Source organism: Bicyclus anynana, chromosome 9 (assembly GCF_947172395.1).
Source record: "Bicyclus anynana chromosome 9, ilBicAnyn1.1, whole genome shotgun sequence".
Taxonomy (NCBI): domain Eukaryota; kingdom Metazoa; phylum Arthropoda; class Insecta; order Lepidoptera; family Nymphalidae; genus Bicyclus; species Bicyclus anynana.
In genome coordinates this window covers 1,104,221-1,127,298 of record NC_069091.1, presented here as the reverse complement: position 1 = coordinate 1,127,298, position 23,078 = coordinate 1,104,221, and the positions used below count along the sequence as shown (strand labels likewise).

Genomic DNA, 23,078 nt, shown 5'->3' with positions numbered 1-23,078 from the left:
ATGTAGGTACCCGATCTGTATACAGGGTGTCCCGCAATTACGCCAATATTATAAAGGCGAAACTTTGTGTGTATGTTTGTTCCTCCTTTATTCTGCGGCTACTGAACCGATTTGACTAAAGCTTGGAATGGAAATAGATTTTACTCCGGATACATAGGCTACTTTCATCTGGGAAAAATCCAATCGGTTATTTGTGAAAAACTGAGTTCCACGCGGACGAAGTCCGGGGCGTCGGCATTAAGAAAACTGTATTAAGATTGAAAAAATTGAAAAATTCGAAATAATATACCTTGGTCATCCTAGGGATTTTTGTAAAACTAGTCAAATAAGTTTTAGATAATTAGGTGGTGTAACTATTATTTGTGTTTTATCCATTAATTACGGGACACCCTGTATAACATTATATCAACTGATGGACAACCTTTGCAGGACATAATTAAGTAGGGACTTCCTAACATCACAATCCTGTACCACCTGCAACCAGTGACTTCCTGCGACTCGCTTGATGTCGTCAATCCAGATGGATCTGGCGAGGGGTAGATGTCTATACATACATATATAAAATGGCGACCCCGCACCGGAAAACGCAGTGTTGGTCGACTAGATAGACCGAGGACATCAAGCGGATTGCAAAGAGCCGCTGGATACTATCAGCTCGAGACCGTTATGTTTAGAAGTCCATGCAAGAGGCTTATGTCCAGCTGTGGACCTTCATCGGCTGATAATGATGATGATGAGATGATACCTATAAAACAAATTGAAGTCTATGTGGGATTTCGAAATATCTGTGTTTTCTCAAGTGTTTTCTCAAGTGCTTTATTAAAATAATTGATTTATTTGCACATCAAAAGAAGATTTTTAAAACAGAATTTAATGGCGACGGAGTCTCGGGCGTTTGCAAGTATATTATATGCAGTGTGCATCCAATAATGGTTCTGTAGTTATAGGACACATATAGCTTCTGTTTCTTTGTAGTCCAGGGTCAGGTCAAGATTATTGCGTTTCCTGTTAGCAAACTGTATTGAATTTGTTCTCTTATTTTTCCATTCTAGGACCTCAAAACTCAAAAGCTCCTCAGTAGGAGAGTAGTAATAGAGGAATAATATTAGTAGTATTAGTAATATTATAAACGAGAAAGTGTGTATGTACGTTTGTTACTCTTTGTCGCCCCAACTACTAAACCGATTTCACTTAAATTTAAATTTAAATTTATTTACCCTACATAATTATAATACCCTAGGTTAAACATATATAGGCTAATTTTTGTCCCGAAAAAATCTTCGTTACCGCAAGATTGTCGAAAATCTCATTGTTTCCTACTTCCTTCTAATAGTATATTAAAAACGCGAATGGTTGTATGTATGTTTGTTTGCTCTTTAAAGTCGCGATTATTTGAATTGATTTAGCTGAAATTTGGAATACAGTTTGATTATGTCCTGGATTATAACACATAGGTCGTCCGTCGTAATTCTGCAAGATTTGTGAAAAATTGATTGTAATGATGGTATGAACACTTTTATGCAAAAACTACTGACTGGATCCCTTAGACCTCCTTAATACGGCCCTCTTGCGAAATCAGTTTTAAGTGGACGCCTACTAACTGTAAACTACCTCCCTGTCAAATTTCATCTTTTTACGTCAAGTGGTTTTCGAGATTTCATGATGAATGGACCTTACGCAATTATATACGAGTATTAAGATTTGTTTTTCTCTTACATCTTCACTGCTAAACCGTTGAACCGAACCAATTTAATATTAATTTAATGTAATGAAATACATTAGATCTTATGTATTTAAGTTACTTTTCATTCTGAAAAAATCCTGGGATTTGTTAAAACCAGAATACACCAACGGATTTGCGAGTGTATTTACGTACCTACGTAAATGGGAAGATCATTGTCATCTTTCAATTTTCTTCAGAAATGTTAGATAAATAATCTTATAATAGATTACTTATCTGCTAAAGAGCTATTGATAAAATTGAAGATATTTTAAAATTATTATGTAATTCGTTCAATCAGTCCCGTATAAGCAGCTACCCACAACTTCGTCCGCGTGATTAAGTTTTCCATAAAATCGTCAACATTCCGAACAGCCAAATCCATTCAGTAGTTATTTCATGAAAGAGTAACTAATATCCATAGAATCCATAACGAACATCATAATTATCAATTCAATCACCTGAAGTACCTACATTTAAAAAAAACTTGCCTATTCCTATTTGCGTTTCTTGCCGGTGCCTCTTCTCAGCAGAACCTGCCTTCAGAATTTTCAAATGTCAACTGACGTTTCAAAAGTGTTTGTAAACTGGGCGTACTTTGGAATAAATGAGTATTGATTTTGACGTGTTTTTTTTTGGTCTCTCATTTATTTATTACTTCTTTTTTTTTAATTTTTAACAATATAAGTAAAAAATACAAAACATTATTAAAAATTTGACGTTTTTTTTATTATTATATTCACCTAAAACACAGCAATACTGTATGATGAATATGCATGAGCGTGTGGCGCTTACTTCTGTGAATACAATCTATTAGTACCTACTAATATTATAAACAATGGTTGATATAAACAGGTAAACTTTGCGGTGTTGTTAGGGGTAATCTAAAGATCTACTGAACCGATTTTGAAAATTCTTTCACTACTAGCAATTCACGTTATTTGAGAATGTCATAGACTATATTTTATCCCCACATTCTCGCGGAAACGGTAACTACCCAGGCGAAACCACAAGGCGTCAGCCGTGAGTATGAGTATGTATGAACAATAAAACAAATTCAAAATCTGTCATCACATATTTAATAAATTGCATCCAAATACACTTTAATAAATACACGTTTTCTTGTTTTATGATACGAAAATACACAACACAGCTACATTTACTTATATTTTATACGAATATCATTTACATAAAATATCGGCCTTAAAACCACGTCTCCACGCAGTTCCATAAATGACAAAATAATTTGTATAGAGATTATGGCAATGTGTTTTATCATCAAATTACCTTCTCATAATTACAGTCTTATTTTGGGTACCTACCTAGGTGTAATTCATTCAACGTCTTACCCAAAGGAAATGGTCCATTTTAGGTCCATTCGTGTGCCCCGTATCATTAAAAATTTAAAAAAGGATTTTATTAAAATCTAAATAAATGAATAAATCTCAATAAAAAGAAATAAATGAAATAAAACCCAAGTTTTTGAGTTTTATCAAGATGGCGCCCTTAAACCAACTATGACATGACAATTGACAGCAAACGTCAAAACGACTACTGCTTTAAAAACGTCATCAATCCGCCATACCCTCATTAGTGTTGCATTTCTTGGGGGAGAATGAATATAATTTCGAAAGAATTAAAGTAAATTCGTAGATTTGTATAATCAAAAATAGTTAAAAAAAATACTTTCTTTTATTTCCGCCAGGGTACAATGGCTGATCCTGAGCTCCATACAATTTTGGACCATCTCCTTTTTATTTATATTCAATGGTTTCTATGAGTAGGTAATGGAACCTTAAATTATTTGGCGTTACGATTGGCGGCAAAGGCATACCGCCAATCGATTTAGTGTTTCCGTACGATGTCGCGTAGAAACCGATAGGGGTGTGGATTTACATCCTCCTCCTAACAAGTTAGCCCGCTTCCATCTTCGATTGCATCATCATTCAGGTGAGATTGTAGTCAAGGGATAACTTTTAAAGAATAAAAAAAAAATCTCTTACTCTTTCTCACTATCACCACAAAAATTGGTATCGAAATATTTGTTGTAACTTACTGTTGGTTTTTTCCCGGAAAGCACCAGATTACGTGAGATTGTCGACTACATTTTACTAATTTTTGCTTTCACACATAAAGGGGCCTCTGTAATCTGGGGCCCCATATCATCGACGCGGCTGATATGACGGTAGCTACGCCCCTGGTTTTAACCATGGAAATAATGTGACTTTGAAATGTAAATAAATAGGTAACAGAAGCAACTACGCCTGGCCTTTTGTTGTCAACTATGCACGGAATAAGGTATTGCTATAGCAAAATGTTAAGGGGTTCTTCTATTGCCAGCCAAAGAAGTTAACAGCAAAACTTCGGCAGGAAAAAAAAATTTAAAAAATAAATAATTATCACTTTAGGACTGGCTTAATGCACAAAATACGAAACGAAAAATAATGAAAAATAAAAACTAATGGCTTTATGTACGTTTTTTTTTTTATTTTTTTATTCTGTACAAGTTAGCCCTGGACTACAATGGTACACCTGATGGTAAGTGATGATGTAGTCTTAGATAGAAGCGGGCTAACTTGTTAGGAGGAGGATGAAAATCCACACCCCTTTCGGTTTCTACACGGCATCGTACCGGAACACGAAATCGCTTGGCGGTACGTCTTTGCCGGTAGGGTGGTAACTAGCCACGGCCGAAGCCTCCCACCAGCCAAAACGTCAAGTAAAAGGAACGTCATCACGATAGAACCTTGTAGAAATAAATCGACGATAAAGTTCTACAAGTCTAAGTTCATGGTTTCTTTAGATAAAATTCTAAGTTCATGGTTTCTTTAGATTTACTTAAATATTTGTAATAAAAAAACAACATTTTTATTTTATTCCGTCGTTTTGGAATGCCTCACATGGAACATTGTTTTACCTTCGTATCACTTAAAATTCAGGTCCTTTAGTATTCTTTGTAAGGAACTCCTTACTGCAAATCACACTATCTGCAGCCGGAGACCTGTGTGCCTAGTGGGAGTTTTCAATATTTGTACTATCGCGTTGACGTAAACGCGAATTTATATGGAATTGAAACAGTTGTGCAGTAGTGCCACTAGATGGCGCTGTTTCAATTCCTTAGAAATTCACATTTACGTTAACGCGATAGTAACAGCATCAAACTACCACTAGGCTCTCTGGTGATGAGTTGTGGGATTTTTATTTTGCGGGTATCTACGACATTATGCATCTTTACATTTTTAATATTAATTACATGAATATCAATATAACACTAATAACTTAATTATTATAACATATATTTAATGGCAGAAGGAGGGTAATAGTTTACATAAGTAATAAATTAATCAATAATTATCTAAATACATAATTATAATCACGCCATACCCATAAGCAGGCAGAGACCACATCCTTCCTTACTTACGACTAATTGCTACAACCCTTGCATATCTTCCTTGCTTTATTCATTCTCATCAATTCGTTCATACAATATCGTCGGTTTAAGGTACTTTAGCGAAGACTACATTGAAAATGTCCGGGATATGGATATGGTCCAGGAACGTTCGCCTTGTCTTCCCCATCCAACGTATCCATTCACTCATTTAGACCTCATTCGCACGAGACGCAACGGACGTTAAAAAATCGTTCAAATATAGTATGAAATTAAATGAAGGTCTATTTCCAACGCCCAAATTTGAAAATGCAACTCGAACCCAAATCTGCTCGAAAAAAAGCGTCGTGTTTTAAAAACGTCGTGTGAACATAGGGAATTGGGACACTTGGGAATGCATTTGTTGTATTTGAACGCTTTTTTGACGTCCGTTAAAAAGCTCTCGTCCGAATGAGGGCTTTTAAATAAGTTTCGTTATATTCCTTCTACTCATCCACTCTGCGTGCCCAAATCCCTTTCTCGATTGTAGTTAGTTAGTCACTACGTCTTCTTTATACAACAACGTTCAAAATAAAGGTATCAAACTAAAGTCCTCAAAAATACACCAAACATAACATACCTATAACATCAAAATGAAAAAATAAACTAGAATAACTGTTATCGAGTCTAACTTCGTAGTTATATTAAAATGAACAAATCAACGAATGGTTATACAGATTTATAACTAACTATGTCTACAATGTCTTTAAATTGTCGTTAAATTAAAGGCCCGTAATGATTATGTACGTTTTTTGATCCGCCACAATCCATATAAAGTAAAAAAATCCGGAAATCCTGTTTATCTTTTGATGTACATAGTTGGGTTTTTGATGACAGATCAAGGGTGTCTGTGTGTATAGCACGGGATTTTTAAAAAACAGACTATCATGTGAATGGAGTCGAAATATACCTATCTCAATTTGTTTTTTTTACAAATAATAATATCAATGAGTGGACAGGTACAGATACGTATACAAATTCAAAACAAGGACATAGGTACTAGTATACCTGTGTGTACCTTTCAAAGAGTAGGAAAATAATTTCCTATCCCCCTTGAGAATTGTCATTACTACATTAACATAACATTAATTACATTATATAATACAATACATTATACACTACAATAAAACACTTAACCTCAGACTAATTACATAACGACCTGTCTCGCTAGACGTTACTTTTCTGTCAAACTATATGATCAACGATCTAATGCGCTTATAAGAACTGTCTATAAAGAATCGATGTTTCAAAGCTGTAATCGTGTTCGTTGGTGAAAGAACTCCGTAAAATACCTTCTTGTGTAGGTGTAAAAACGGGTAAAATCTTCTAGCTATCTAAGTTCGTTTTCCTCAGAAAATGACAGACAATTTTTTTCGTGAATTTGGGTGCGATACTAGTCCATATGTAATTAGTCTAAGTACTAAACACGACAGATGTGTTTTAGCACTATTCTGTGACGATGTTTTCATGACTCTACAGTGTGAGTCTCCATCTCTATATACTTATTGTGTTACACAGAGAAAGGTACAAAATAATTCAAGACTCAAGAGAAGAGAAGTTATAAAAACATCCTGAATGAAATAGTGCTGGACATGCCACACATAATATCTACAAAAAAAATTGTTCGAGTGCGATGTTATTTAGAAAGTTAACAATGGTGTTTAACGACGAAAGATAGAGGGATATTTTTGACTTCGCTGCTATTGGTCGACAGTATATTTCTCTCTCGTCACTTCCATCTTAAACTGCAATCACTTAACATCAAGTGAGATCGTAGTTAAGCGCTAAAGATACTGTACGGCATCGTCATGGTTGCCATGTAATAAAAACCACTAAAATAAATCAGTCAATTTACATAGAGTACAATTTAATTTCGGCTTCGTCTTTCGGCTTTTCGCAGACGATATCCTGGATTGGTGGCTTGGTATACTGAGATTTCTTATTACAACACGTTACTATGGTAACGAAGCTCGCGAAAAAGATGGCGGCGCACGCGCACACCGTGCCGCCCCAATCCAAGATGGCGCGCACCATGCGTAGCTCCGCAAACACTGATTCGCTGACTTTAACGCTTTGTTCCACCCAGAATATAGGGAACAGCATTCTTGGCACTTTTTCGTAGAGACTGTAAAAGAAACAAGAAACGATACTGGTAATATCTGGATTAAATTGGAAATCTGTGAATATCTATACTAATATTATAAAGCTGAAGAGTTTGTTTGTTTGTTTGATTGAACGCGCTAAACTTAGGAACTACTGGTCCGATTTGAAAAATTCTTTCAGTGTTAGAGAGCTCATTTATCGAGGAAGGCTATAGGCTATATATTATCCCCATATTCCTACGGGAACGGGAACAACGCGGGTGAAACCGCGTGGCGTCAGCTAGTGCTTATATATGATCGAACTGATTTTAAGTGGTAAACTTTTGTCAGAGTTTCTCTATCCTGGGATCACGACATATCTCCAGATGAAAAAAGCAACAGACTCGAATATATAGCTCTCTCTTTCATTGCGATGGGGCCGGGGTGAAAGAGCTGAGACTGGCACAACTCCACCATTATTCGTCGACAATATGTCTCTTTTCACATCACGAGATATGTCATTGATACATGCTAGGATTAAGCATGTTAAGGTAAGCTTATTTATAATGAGAAATAAGATAAAAGTGGGTACTTACGCAATATAAGGGTTAGGTTCAATGTATACGTTAAACTGGAATCTACCCGCCACGTCGAGAGGGACGCCTAACCTCTGTAAATGCATAACTTAAATCATTAGTTTTCAGGTATCTAAACATAATTAATTTACGTATACAATGGGGATGATGACTAGGTTTGAATATATTGATTTTTATGATACATTCGGGTAAATAAGGTCAATATTAACTAATTTATACATAAAAAGCAAAGATTGTCTGGATATTTGCAAATTAATGAAATTATAAAATTTCAAAATCTATTAAATGAAAATTCATACAGTTTTAGCTTCCTTACATTAAATGTGACATTTTTTAATACATGAACTATTAACATAAACGCACAAAGATATTAGTAATTTTGTTTGAACGCACATACAAATCTAACGATCACTACATTACTTACGACGTCATTAGTTCGTGCCATTTTGTATGCGGCGTTTTTCAGGGATCCGCGGCGGCGCCGCAAATCTGACTCTTTTTAATCCCTGTAGCTCCGAAAGTAATGATCGCAAATACCCTGTTACTTTTACAAAATTGCTTTACTTTAAAATTGCATACTCTTAATTTATATACAATTTTAAACTGTCATCATCCTTATTAAAACTAAAATTAAATTAATATCTGCTAGGGTTTATTAAAAACACTTTGTATGTAATATCAATTGAGTCTTCTTCTGCACTATAGTTTGGCAAGTTTGTTGGTGACACTCCCATGATAAGCTGACGACGGGGGAAAGACTATGCGGGTGGGAAATCGTGCGTGCGGGGAAGTGAGGTGCATTAGTCGTGGGCCTTTCATTCATTGTTACCCGCCCCCCGGCCCGCGCGGACCATCGAGTATTACTAACGAAGTTGCCAAACTATATACGGAGGTGTGGGGATGAGGTAGACGGAACCAAAAGGAGCGGGCAGCAAGCGCATTCTTAATTTCTTTATTAGCAGGTTCTACAGCGAAGTAGAAGGAGTGCAAGTCAGGGTCGGGCCGCATCCCCTGCACCGCCTCACGCAGCTCCGGGTCACCGTGCAGGAACTATATCACACGTGCACACTACTATACAGAACCACTCTACTCACAGGCTCCACAGCGAAGTAGAAGGAGTGCAAGTCAGGGTCAGGCTGCATTCCCCGCACCGCCTGACGCAGCTCCGGGTCACCGTGCAGGAACTATATCACACGTGCACACTACTATACAGAACCACTCTACTCACAGGCTCCACAGTGAAGTAGAAGGAGTGCAAGTCAGGGTCAGGCTGCATTCCCCGCACCGCCTGACGCAGCTCCGGGTCACCGTGCAGGAACTATATCACACGTGCACACTACGACACAGAACCACTCTACTCACAGGCTCCACAGCGAAGTAGAAGGAGTGCAAGTCAGGGTCAGGCTGCATTCCCCGCACCGCCTGACGCAGCTCCGGGTCACCGTGCAGGAACTATATCACACGTGCACACTACTATACAGAACCACTCCACTCACAGGCTCCACAACGAAGTAGAAGGAGTGCAGGTCAGGGTCAGGCTACATCTTGCGCACCGCTTGACGCAGCTCCGAGTCCCCGTGCAGTAACTATATCACGAGTGCACTACGATTCAGAACATCTCTACTCACAGGCTCCACAGCGAAGTAGAAGGAGTGCAGGTCAGGGTCAGGCTACATCTTGCGCACCGCTTGACGCAGCTCCGAGTCCCCGTGCAGTAACTATATCACAAGTGCACACTACGATACAGAACCACTCTACTCACAGGCTCCACAGCGAAGTAGAAGGAGTGCAGGTCAGGGTCAGGCTGCATCTTGCGCACCGCCTGACGCAGCTCCGGGTCACCGTGTAGAAACTATATAACAAGTGCTCTACGATACAGAACCATTCTACTCACAGGCTCCACAGCGAAGTAGAAGGAGTGCAGGTCAGGGTCAGGCCGCATCCCCTGCACCGCCTCACGGAGCTCCGGATCGCCGTGTAGGAAGTGTGGCAGCGACAGGAACGACGGGCTGCCGTAGCGACACGCCGACACGTTCATCACGCCGCCCCAGATGCACTCCCCGTTGCAGAAACAAGAATTCTGCGGATTTCTTGTAGCTGCAAAGGATTTAGAGAAATATATAAACTCGTAGATCCTTCAGAAATAATATTTGATTTCTACTTTGTTATTTATTTTATTTATTCGTGTCAGATCAAGACAGAGAAAGATCGGGAGCCGCAGCAGAAAAAGCTAAAACCATCAAGTGGTACAAGTATGCCTCTCTGAACGAGAGTTACACATTAGTTCCTTTTGCCGAAGCCATGGAGTCGCAGTGCCAAAAAGATTCTACATATTATGCCACAAGCACATACTAGATACACAGACAAAAACCACAATCATTTACCCCCTTTTATTAGTCCCTCATCATCCCCTATTACTAAGACTCCGCTGTAGTTTTCATAAAGAGTGTTGTAATATGAAATTTTTCAAAGATTTTAGTGCAAGTGGTGTTTCACAATCACTACCTATATTTGCATGAGACATGTTTAAAGGTCGATAAAAGAATTTTTAATTTCTTTTTGGAGTTTACTCTTTAAGAATCGATTTTTTATATATAAGGCGCCCGGTATGAGAAAAATCCGAGGGGTAAAACCAACTGAACTAACGAAAAAGTGTCACGTTTTTGGTGCGCACCTTTAGTGCGCAACTTTCTAATTTAGCTGTGAGTGTATTGAGACGTACATAGGGTATGCTGTATAGGCGATTATACCTATATACTATATGTTATTGGGCTTGTTTGTTTAATGATTATATCATTGTAAGAGTAAAATATATAATGTGAAGTATATTATAAAGTCTATTAGTTATTTTACAATTCTATACATTTAGTCTTCTTTAACATAAGTATTACTAAAGCCCTACTCGATGTGCACTGTTTACCAACAAAAAAAAGTGTGTATGTTAAAAAAAACAAAAAGTTAGCTCGAAGCACGTCTCAATACTAGCGCCTTATAAGTGAAAGGTGCGCAACCGAGGTGCAGCAGGCCGCGGCGTGCGCACCCGCCTACAGCGTGCACATGGTTGCGATGTGCAAGTTGTTGGCGGCACAGCGCACGGTGAAAGGTGCGCAGAATAGGTTGCGCACAAAAAACGTAACGCATGTCATTTCATAACTTATTGGAGTTTACTCCTTAACAATCGATTTTTCATTTATACCCCTCGGTACGTTTTTTGTGCGCAACCTATTCTGCGCACCTTTCACCGTACGTAGCCGCCATAGCGTGCACATGCCTAGCGCGTCCGCACGCACGTGCACGCTGTTGGCGGGCACGCACGCAGCGCTGCACCTCGGTTGCGCACCTTTCACTTTTCAGGCGTTGCTATTGAAAAGAGTAAACTCCATTCGTGCGACGGAGCTGACACACTTTTTTTGTCCATCCGTCTGACCGTTCGTCCCCAGCTGTATCTCATGAACCGTGATATAGTTAGACAGTTGAAATTTTCACAGATGAATAGAAAAACATTATATTGCCGCAATAACAAAAAATACTAAAAAACAGAATAAAATAAATATTTAATGGTGGTGGTGGATGGTATCGAACCCTTTGTAGCGTGCCTTAAGACTCGTCTGTAGTGAGCCTTATTATAACGCACAACGCTTAGTAAGCAAGTTTATGCTACACGGCTGCTAACGGGTTTGCGGCGAGGCAGTCGCTCCACGAACACAGGTTCCTAAGTACGTAGTCCGCCTAGCTTGTAATTTATATCATATCGCCATCGTCGTTATCAACCCATATACGGCTCACTGCCAGGCCAATAGTCCACCACGCTGGCCCAATGCGGATTGGCAGACTTCACACACGCAAAGAATTCCTCTAGTGTGCTGGTTTCCTCACGATGTTTTCCTTCACCGTTTGAGGCACGCGGTATTTAATTTCTTAAAATGCACGCAACTGAAAAGTTGGAGGTCCATGCCCCGGACCGGATTCGAACCCACACCCTACGGAATCGGATGCAGAGGTCATATCCACTGGGTTAATTTAATCATATACATACTCTCAATTTGTAACCTGCTCATCCGATTAAATATTATTCCTTCTCGAATCAATCATCAATCGACACGCAAGTACTAGCACTTGGCCAGTATTTTTTAAGTCGAAGAAGATCTTACAGTTATCGAAGCTGATGTCCGTCATGGCGTACTTGATGTACGGCAGGCCATCCATCTCCCCGCTGCGCTCGGGCTCCATGTGCACCGTGCGGCACAGGTCCGGCATGAAGATGGTGAGCGGCGCCTCCTCCGTCAGGTTGTGCGGCATGAACTCGCCGCCGCTGCCTTGCATCTGAAGAAACAGTAATGAAACTTGAGTTAACTTATCCTCTAAGTTGTTGTTGTAACGAAATGGCCGGGACCTAAAGGATCACGAGGCAGAGGCAGACCACGTTATCGGTGGGTCGACGACATCATGAATTTTACCGGCAAAAACTGGCTACTGAAGGCAAAAGACCGATCAAAATGGCAGCACCTGGAGGAGGCCTTCACCGTCAAGGGTTCTTCTTTTAAATAAAAGGGAAGATATAATAAATAAACGTTTTAAAATTGTAAAATTACTTAATTTATCAATTAACAAATTAAAATACTTATTACCTAATTAATTGTAAATAAGATATTTATTTATTTATCCTCTAAGTTAGGTAGGTCCAATTTCGAGAAAGAGGTGAACCGTCGAATCCAACTCGGCTGGATTGCATTCGGGAAACTTCGCGACATCTTTTCGTCCGAAATTCCTCAGTGCCTGAAGACAAAAGTCTTCGAACAGTGCGTGTTGCCAGTGATGACCTATGGTTCCGAGACTTGGTCGCTAACTATGGGCCTCAAGCTCAGAGTCACACAGCGGGCGATGGAACGAGCTATGTTAGGAGTATCTCTGCGTGATAGAATCAGAAATGAGGAGATCCGCAGAAGATTCAAAGTCACCGTCAAAGCCCAACGAGTTGCGAAGCTGAAGTGGCAATGGGCGGGGCACTTAGTTCAAAGAGCCGATGGAAGTTGGGGTCCCAAAGTGCTGGAATGGCGACCCCGCACTAGTAAGCTCAGTGTTGACTGATCCTCCACCAGGAGGACTGACGACATCAAGCGAGTCGCAGGGATTCGCTGGATGCAGGTGGCTCAGTATCGTGATGTTTGGAAGTCCCTACAAAAGGCCAATGTCCTTCAGAGGACGTCCATCGGCTGATATGATGATGATGATGATAACTTATCCAATACATACCATAGCCTCGATTCCGGAGTGCGTAGGTTTGAATCCGGTTCGGGGCATGCACCTCCAGCTTTTCAGTTAGGTATGTGCATTTTAGAAAATTAAAACCTGCACACTTGAGAATTTTCTTAATTCTCTACGTGTGTGAAATCTGCCAATAGTGTAAATAGCTTTGGCAGTGGCTAGTTACCATCCGTGGTTGAAACAGATATTCTTCTATATAGCTTATTTTGTTAATTACATAGCTTTTATTTTAAGTTTGCGATTTTATTTTATGATTTAAATAAATATTAAGAAATATTGATGTATATTTCAAAATGAATGTTTTTTAGTTGCTTTTCAAGGCAAATGTAAAGTGTAGTGTTTACCTTGGCACATTCTCCTTCGTACCAGGGCAGGCTCTTGTGGTAATCCCAACTCAGGATCTGTCCCGGGATGGTACCGCTCAGCGCTCCCGTCGTCACCTCCACCCGACCCTCGGTGTCCATAGAGTTGTTCCTCTGCAATATGACATTATATTTTTTTTTTTGAGAATAATAACTTAAGCTAACTCGCCCTAATAACTATAGCTTGACAAGTTCGTTGATGACACTCCCATTATATACGGGCGACGGGGGGAAGGACTGCGCGGGTATGAAATCGTGCGCGCGAGGCATCGCTACCCTCCTCCTGGCCCGCGCGGATCATCGGGAGTATTAAGAACGAATTTGTCAAGCTATATACAAATCATGCCCACGTGGAATGGTGGCAAGAATACTGGCTGCATTTCCACGCTGGCAATTCTGATCCTTTGCGCTAAAAATGAGCCAGCCCTTCTGTCACCGGTCGAGGCAACTAGCCGCGGTGAATTGATACGGAGGATTTTTTGGCACTGTGTGAGGTCGAGCAGCACTTAAGCAAATAATTGTGGTTTTTTTATAGTTTTATATAGGTATGTCTTCTCCAAAATTATCTTTACAAATTAATTGCCAAGAACTTTCTTTCTTCAAATATAATAATAAACAGTTTCAGGTTTATGGACGGGCAAAAGGTGCAAAGATGATTTTGTATACAAGGGCGTAGCTACCGCCGTATCAGCCGTATATATGATACGGGGCCTCTGGACTACAGGGACCCCTTAAGTCTACAAGCAAAACTTATCAAAGTGTTATCCACAATCTCACTGAATCTGCTGCTTCCGAAATGATTCAAAAATGAAGTCAAAAAATGTATGTCTTTTTTTCGCCGGATTTAAAGCGTGCACCCAAATGTTGAAAACATCCTACTTAAGTCGCTGTCATATTTATTTTACGCAAGCCTTTTTGATTATTTTGTTGGAAAATTTTACCCTTTATTTGGACCCTCCAAAGCACGTCACTGCTTATATGCAATGGTTTTCTTCGTGAAAATCAAGCAAATATCTACTTATTCCGTCGAAAACTCCGTACTGGATTCAAATGCTTATCTGGACATAATAGGTACCCACAAAGTTGTTAGAGGGAATTTATCTATCATTCAAGTTTATCTCAAACTAGTTAGTAATTATTTTGATTAGTCGATCACGCATTGCATAATCATCTCGTAAATTCCCGCGTAATCGCTACTTTATACTTAGTACGAGTTGTCGCGTCTCGCAACTCGCAAACGTCGATGGTTATGGAAATATATTTTTGTTAAAACATAATAAACCTAATGACATCAATTTTAAAGTCGTCAATTTTCCATTTATTTCTAATTAGCCAACGCCCTGCGGTTTCACCCGCGTAGTCCCCTTGCCATGAGAATACGGAGATAAAATGTAATAATTGATAGGTACGATTAGTATACATAATATTATTATAAAAAATCTAAAATTCAATCAGCGTCGGCGCTTACAAGGGCATTTTCTCTATAAAAAATTATTAAAATAATTTATACCGTTGGAATAAAGTCGAAAATGACACGAAAAATAATTTCCATAAAGTAGGATCATAAAAATTACAGTCATTTACTAAGGTTACATGCTTGTAACCTTAGTAAATGACTAAATAAAAACTTGAAATTAGAAGAAATTTAAAACCTAAGTACTAAGAGTATGTTTCAATCAATTATGGGCTGAAAAACGAGTTCTGTATCTAGCTTCCCATTTATTAATTTTATATAAAAAAAATGCTACAAGATTCCCATTTTGCTTTTAGGTCGACTGCTCTGGTTGTATACCGACCTCGTACTAAAATATCTGTATCTTATTATAAAATCTAGACAAGATTCTATTTCGGAGACCTTACTTACATGGAAAATCTAGTCAACCAATAGCTCAAGGTTGTTGTACTCAGAGTTTATGTATTGGGCACGTTTTCCCGACGTATGATTTACATTTTCTACAACTATAATAGCTGGTAATATGATAAAAACAAGTATAAATAATATTAAGTAGGTATTAAGTACAAGTAGAACAGTTTATATCGCCTACGATAGGAATTCATGCCGGATTAAAAATAATGAATACAGAATAATTGCAAATGATAACAAGTAATACAAGTGATAGTGCTGGGGAATAGATTGCTAAAAATTGAAAAGTCGGCATATTTTTCCCTGTTAGTTTAATATAATGTTAAAAATATAGATATATTTTTAACACACCTTTATTAGCTTTACTTGTGTGTTAATTATGTATATGAGAAAATCTTGGAATCATAATTTGACCCACTTCCCGGTCTTCGTTTAGGATGAAATTTTGCACACGCTCTGAGTTCTGATGACAATACATGACTAGCTAAGAAACATCGGATGGAAGCAGGCGTTACTTTGCTTAAGTTCATCATGAATATATAATAATTTATTTATTTTGCTATCAACCGCGAAAAGCCGACGAACCCATGCGACAACGTCACCAGGTCCGACAAAATACTCTCTACGTACGTTTCTCCACGGTTTACATCTTTGCCGGTAGGGTAGTAACTAGCCACGGCCGAAGCCTCCCACCGGATAGACCTGGACCAATTAAGAAAACCTCAATCGGCCCAGCCGGGGATCGAACCCAAGACCTCTGTCTTGTAAATCCACCGCGCATACCACTGCTCAACGGAGGCTATCTCATTCGCACGAGAGTTTTTTTTACGGACCACGGCTCTACCATGAACATTTTAGTACCTATGCATTTCCCATTTCTGTCAGAAATATTTTCTTGTTTCGTCCTCTTTAGACCACTTTTTTACGTAGTCGGGTTATAGTTTTTAAACTTTATGTTTTTATATGAAAAATGTATATAACAAAACATAACATTTGTTGTGCTGTTTTGGTCTGGCTGACGTATTCGTCATCGATGATTGATCAGACAATTGGTCAAGTGATCGCTTGCGAAACTAATTTGCGTCTCTCTGGAGTGCCACTTCAGCAATCAACTGTTGACGATCCCTGGCGTAACTGTGTGCGTTCATTAACAACTAGCGGTCCGGGATTCGGTGCCTTGTTTGGGAAATTATGTACTACTACTGTATGTATACTATAAAAAGGAAAAAAAAAACATATTTTGCTTGCATTGCATATGCTCTCAAACTACCGAACAGATTTGAAAAATTCTCTCACCATTTGAAAGCTACATTATATGGGCATAGCATATGCTACATTTTATTCCCGTACTAGTTGACGCCGCGCGGTTTCACTCGCCGTTCCCGTAGGAATACGGGGATAACATAAAGCCTCGATAAATGGGCTATCTAACACTGAAAGAATTTTTCAAATCGGACCAGTAGTTCCTGAGATTAGCGCGTTCAATCAATCAAACAAACAAACAAACAAATTAATATAGTGTCAAGTGCAGTTATTCATTATTAAGCTATTAACGATTAAGTACTTAGCTATCACTGCTTTGTAGGCAACAGCGCTGATTAAGTTTTCTCCGATTATTTTTTATCTCGTCATCATCATCATCACTATCATCCTATTTTAATGACCGACTCCAGAGCAGTCCTCACAACTCATAGTATACGGAGCTAAGACCTCGCAGCTTGAGTGCAGGCGTGAGACAGGCTATTATTATTTGTTTATTTATTTATTCATTAATTACTCGAAGGTGTCTACCTTCGATAAAAAGAGTAAGCAGGCAGTTTTTATTTTTTCATTTTTGAAGTGCACATATTGGGGGGGTCGACCCCCTACAATGTACATCAAGCGGGTACACAGGGAGTTGCACGCTGGCGGCTCAAGACCGTCTTTGGCAGTCCTTCCAAGAGGCCTATATCCAACAGTAGAACGCTCACCGTCTCTTTGCCTTCAAGCTAATGGTGATAATGATCATCGAATAACTGTTTAGTTATCATCGACACTCACCCCATAAAATAGTCCAAATCTGTCAACAGGTGGCGCACCGCCCGTGGTACTGGCAGGCAGGGTCTTCGCTATGTCCAGCAGCCGGTCCTCGAAGCCTTCGAACAACAGCTCCCTGACCGTCCTCGTCGTGGTCAGGCCATGGCCGAGCATGGCAAGCATCATTGACAAGCCTTTCTGCGTCAAGAAGTCCCAGTGCCGAGCGCGGTAGATCGCGGACTAGAGAAAAGAAATATAACATTATAATGGACTAAAGAAGACGCCGCGATGTTTCACCCGCGTTGTTTCCGTTCCCGTAAGAATACCTGATAAAATATAGTCTATAGCACCCGGAGATAAAGAAGCCAACAGTGAAAGTTAAATATAGTCTATAGCACCCGGGGATAAAGAAGCCAACAGTGAAAGATAAAATATAGTCTATAGCACCCGGGGATAAAGAAGCCAACAGTGAAAGATAAAATATAGTCTATAGCACCCGGGGATAAAGAAGCCAACAGTGAAAGATAAAATATAGTCTATAGCACCCGGAGATAAAGAAGCCAACAGTGAAAAATAAAATATAGTCTATAGCACCCGGGGATAAAGAAGCCAACAGTGAAAGATAAAATATAGTCTATAGCACCCGGGGATAAAGAAGCCAGCAGTGAAAGATAAAATATAGTCAATAGCACCCGGGGATAAAGAAGCCAACAGTGAAAGATAAAATATAGTCTATAGCACCCGGGGATAAAGAAGCCAACAGTGAAAGATAAAATATAGTCTATAGCACCCGGGGATAAAGAAGCCAACAGTGAAAGATAAAATATAGTCTATAGCACCCGGGGATAAAGTAGTTTCCCAACTGTGAAATTGTTTTTCAAGTCGGTTGAGAAGTTTAAGAGCCTATTCAATTCAAACAAACAGACAATCAAATCTTTCCTCTCTAAATATTAGTATAGACTAAAAACCTGTCTGACTAACTTAGGTATATCATTTTATAAAGGTAGAAAGTTTGTTTCTATTTTGCTCCCTTTTTTTTTATTCTTTACAAGTTAGCCCTTGACTACAATCTCACCTGATGGTAAGTGATGATGCAGTCTAAGATGGAAGCGGGCTAACTTGTTAGGAGGAGGATGAAAATCCACACCCCTTTTGGTTTCTACACCGCAATGTACCGGAACGCTAAATCGCTTAGCGGCACGTCTTTGCCGGTAGGGTGGTAACTAGCCACGGCTGAAAGCTCCCACCAGCCAGACCTGGACTAATTAAGAAAATCTCAATCTGCCCAGCCGGGGATCGAACCCAGGACCTCCGTTTTGTATATCCACCGCGCATACCACTGCGCCACGGAGGCCGTCAAAACTCCTCCTCCTACCCTAAGCATAAATAAACCTCAGACCCACCACGCTGCTGCAAAGCAAGTTAGCGGGCAGAGGGGAATAATGCTAAATTTATTAATGACTACAAAAATATTTTTTTTCCTAGAGGTAAAATATTCTAGTTTATCTTCGCTTTGGTACAATAACGTACCCGTTTTAAAACCTAAAAACGCCTTTTTATTTTCCCTTTACACAAGGGTTGACAAATGCCAGCTAAATGAAAAAGCGAATCAGACCGTACAAAAAATAAACCTTGTTAGCATCGCACAAAGGGAGATTAAACAAATATCTGCTCACACAAAGAGATTAAATTTTCTCTAACAATCGTTCTAACGTACCTACTTATGTATATAGAGGATTATGCAAAGATTTAAAACTATTAGATGTGTCACTAACGCGTCGAAACTGCGGCACACAAACGTGGCTAATTGTCTTAATTTCATTTAGTCGCATAGTACATAAAATAAATCTTACCTAACCATTAATTTAAATTTTCTCTTCCTTGTCGTATGTATAACGCGAACCCGCATTGTAACAGCGTGGTGGGTTTAAGCTCCATATCCCATATCAAATATTCTATATGGCGGGTGACTTAGCCTTTTAGTGGGTCGTAAAATAGAGCGATAATGATCATAAGTACGCATAGTGCCTACCCTTGTTAAACCCCTCGTTCACGCTACTACGCTAAGTACTAAAAAGGAACTCTTTAAAAACTCGAAGCTTACTCACGGCAACGATAATGTTGAGTATGGTGACGGTGTCCTCCATCGTACCATTACTCTGTTCGTCGAAGTGCCAGCTGCGCTGCGTGCGGTACGACACCGAGCCGTTGCCAGGGTGGAACGTTACGTTCACGTGCCGGCGTTGTTCCCGAAAACGATATGGACCTGCCACAAAAGAAATGGAACTTACCCGCTAATTGTGAGTAGAAAGCTCAAAAAATTCAACTTTAAAAAAACGTCAATATAAGCGACATGTACAGTAGTTACTCAGTGTTCTTTAACTTCCATTTTTGAAATTAATGACTTTATTCTGTTTTTACCATCGTGTTCGATCTACATTTTTGTGAGTAAACGATCATTCATTAATTATGTTTTTGGCATCATCAATATCATAATCAATCTATTTTAACGGTCTACGAGAGGAGATATGGTTGGTCCAATGCCAGTTGGTAGGCTTAAGTTGGTAAATTAATGAACGACTGACACTAACGACGATAGAGGCACAGGGGAACGCAACCAACTACCCAACTTCGAGACAAGCAGAAAATTTCTTAGAAGAAAGGAAAGAACAATATCTAACATCCCACTTGAACCCAGGAGCTCGGGATCCAAAGCCATGTAGGCTAACCATTGGAATAGCAAGGCATTTTTGACATAGCTACCTTGAATTTTGCAGTTCCTTTCGAATTGTACTCTTTTATCTATGTAATACTACTCTCCTTCTCCTATAAGGAAGGAGGCCTGGTCCTGTAGGCCATTAAAATGGGCTGATAGTCACGACTTCTTGTAGATACCTCGCGGTTTAACCAGCGCAGATAAGTCTAGTTTCTGTAGAAACATTGGAATAACAATGAGCCTGTCCAATTCTAGACTATAAATACGTATTTATGTGTCAATGTTGTTTAGATCCACTCATCCAGTCATCCTACGTCAACTCATCCTACGTCAACAAAGACCACTGCAGGACTCGGGCCTTCTCCCTTAGCTAAGAGAGGGTCTCCTAGAGGGCTCAAGCCAACTGTAATAGAATATTTAATAAATTTATGTACTTCAATGTAAGATCCTAGCTGAATGTTTTGCTTGCCAATACGTTAAAGAATATTATTTCTAAATTATACGAACTTGTTATTTTTGCGGTGAATAGAAATGTTATAAGAGGGATACAAGATAAAATTCGTATTAATATGAAACGAGGTGGAATATAATAATGTATTAGAATTGTGAAATAAATATGTTGGAAATACGAGCTTATTAAAGCATGAAAATATATTTATTACTTACCTACTGGTAAGTTATAGAAAATCGTAGTCTGTAGACAGGCTTCACGATGATGATGTCTGTCAGACTTCATGGTGATGAAGTATGTCTACCTACAAACTGCTGACTTATGTCTATCAACTTATTGCGAGTGTCGGCGCGAGTGAGTCATTCGATCGGCGGCTCGTCTCGTCACGAACCGAGATAGTACGAACTGTTCCATGAGCTAGGTGGGGAGTAATGGGAGACCCTAGCTCATTCGTGTTGTGACATTCGATCCGTTCACATCTCTTGTTGGATAATCCTTCATGGATTATTTTGGAATAGGCTGAGAATGACTTTAGTCAGTAATAGTTCCTGTGCACACTCTCTGAAATACATTCTGTAAAATACCGAAAGGCTAGCAACCTTTCGGCGATGATCCAGACTTTGAAGTTTTGTCAGAAGGGATGGCCTTCTGCGATAAAAGGCGAAGAGGTAAAAGTAGAACAGCATCGGCATATATGCCACCCAGTCGCTGTAGGCGTTAGTAAAGGGACAACTTCATAAGTGCATTTGCTCACTCACCTAGTTGTTCCAAGTTGGGTCGCTCTTCGGGGAAGCTCTTGGAGTTGGTCCAGTTGAACAGGTACACGTCGAATAGTAGCGGCACTGACGGCGCCACCCAGTCGTTGTAGGCGCGCGTGTTAGGGGACAGCTTTATTTGCTGAAACAACCAAGAACGTTCATCATTAAAAACATTTCAAACAAAAGGTTTGTTTTATTAAGCCTGCTCCTTACAATTAACTCACTAGCTCGACAGTTACGTTGTCGAAGTCATATCTTAGCCACTGCTGCACAAGCTTTCGTTTAGTTTCTCAAGTTCGTTTAGTTGGTCAACTTTAGACACACGGATTAACTTTTTAAAACTCTTCAGCGTATAACGAAAAAGTCGGTTTGTATTCGAAATTACTGTCACACCACACACGTTCCGTTTCTGTCCTGTATTGTACAGAACAGATTGCATAGTGAAGGCGCATAACTGCTGCAGCAAGGGTCAGATACAGGAGGTAGTGATTCCTGAGGCGCGTATTGGTAGGAGGTTCTTCACTCGGGAGCCCTGGCCACCGGTTTCTTGGAATTAAGTAATATTGTTAAAATTAAAAATGAGAAAAAAATAAATGAGAGAAAAAAAATTATGCTATTTGCGTGGGTAACACTCTCCATCCCAGAGCTGGATTAATATGTAGGTACCCATATTCGGCTCACTGCTGAGCACGAGTCTCTTCTCAGAATGAGAAGGGTTAGGACAGTAGTCCACCACGCTGGCCCAATGCAGATTGGCAGACTTCACACACTCAGAGAATTAAGAAAATTCTCTGGTATGCAGGTTTCCTCACGATGTTTTCCTTCACCGATTGAGACACGTGATATTTAGTTTCTTAAAATGCACACAACTGAAAAGTTGGAGGTGCATGCCCCGGACCGGATTCGAACCCACACCCTCCGGAATCGGAGGCAGAGGTCATATCCACTGGGCTATCACGGCTTACGCACGAGTCCCTACGTCCCATAAAATGAGCTAACATGTGATTGAATAAAAAATATAACCCATCTTGTGTCAGTCTTGTGTCTATATAAGTCCAAAGTCTCTTTGATTAGGTACCTACACGTGCAAGCTACGAGTATGCGTGTATGTTCAATGCAACATTGATAATAGTTAGAGATCAATACGACGGATAAATCATTCGATCTCTTAATACGCGGGTCAATTAACTAAACCTTGTTTGAAATTTTGCACACAAAGTTGCACGAGCCGTTCATTTAGATCTTTGATAGCTCCGCGGTTTAAAGTGTTGGACTCGATTTCAAACGATCAGGGTTCCCACAGGATTCCCATCGTCTACCACCGCACGTTAGATTATTGACACAATCAGCACTAGAAACACTGCCAGCTGCACCCGAGCTCGATGAGTCAGCTCTGTCATTATCATCAAGCTTTCCTGTCATTCACAACGAGTTTTAGTTGTGAGTGATCTGGTCCACTTACTAAGCCAGCTCTATAGGCCAAACATACGTCATAATTATTAACAGCCAATGGATGTCCACAGCTGGGCATAGCCCTCTTGCAAAGTCTGGCAGGTACGCAGGATTCTGGCAACCTGCAACCTGTTTGATGTTCTAGTATGTGCGTGCGTGTTCTAGTATGTCTGCGCTTTTCTGTGCGTGGTCGCCATCCAGCACTTGGATGTAACTTTGGTTCTTCTCCGGATCTCCTGATTCTCAACAGGTGAGATTATAGTCAAGGGCTAACTTGTAAAGAATAAAAAAAAAACCTTCCAAACATACGTGCCACGTCATGTCTCGTCAAGACAATTCACCCATGATTTTTTTTTATTTATTCTTTACA

At 39.7% G+C, this 23,078-nt stretch overlaps 1 protein-coding gene across 1 annotated transcript in view; it reads right to left on the bottom strand.

Moving 5' to 3' along the window:
• Positions 1-2,780: 2,780 nt before the first annotated feature.
• The window catches only part of LOC112043211 (protein peste), a 52,647-nt gene continuing 32,349 nt past the window's right edge, over positions 2,781-23,078 (bottom strand). Inside the window, exons 3-10 of the mRNA XM_024078520.2 lie at positions 21,257-21,395; positions 19,440-19,597; positions 17,356-17,571; positions 13,434-13,565; positions 11,976-12,147; positions 9,719-9,921; positions 7,825-7,898; positions 2,781-7,272 (exon numbers count right to left, since the gene is read on the bottom strand). Of these exons, the coding sequence (XP_023934288.1) occupies positions 6,999-7,272; positions 7,825-7,898; positions 9,719-9,921; positions 11,976-12,147; positions 13,434-13,565; positions 17,356-17,571; positions 19,440-19,597; positions 21,257-21,395 (1,368 nt within the window). The 3' untranslated portion in view covers positions 2,781-6,998. The remainder of the gene's footprint in view (positions 7,273-7,824; positions 7,899-9,718; positions 9,922-11,975; positions 12,148-13,433; positions 13,566-17,355; positions 17,572-19,439; positions 19,598-21,256; positions 21,396-23,078) is intronic.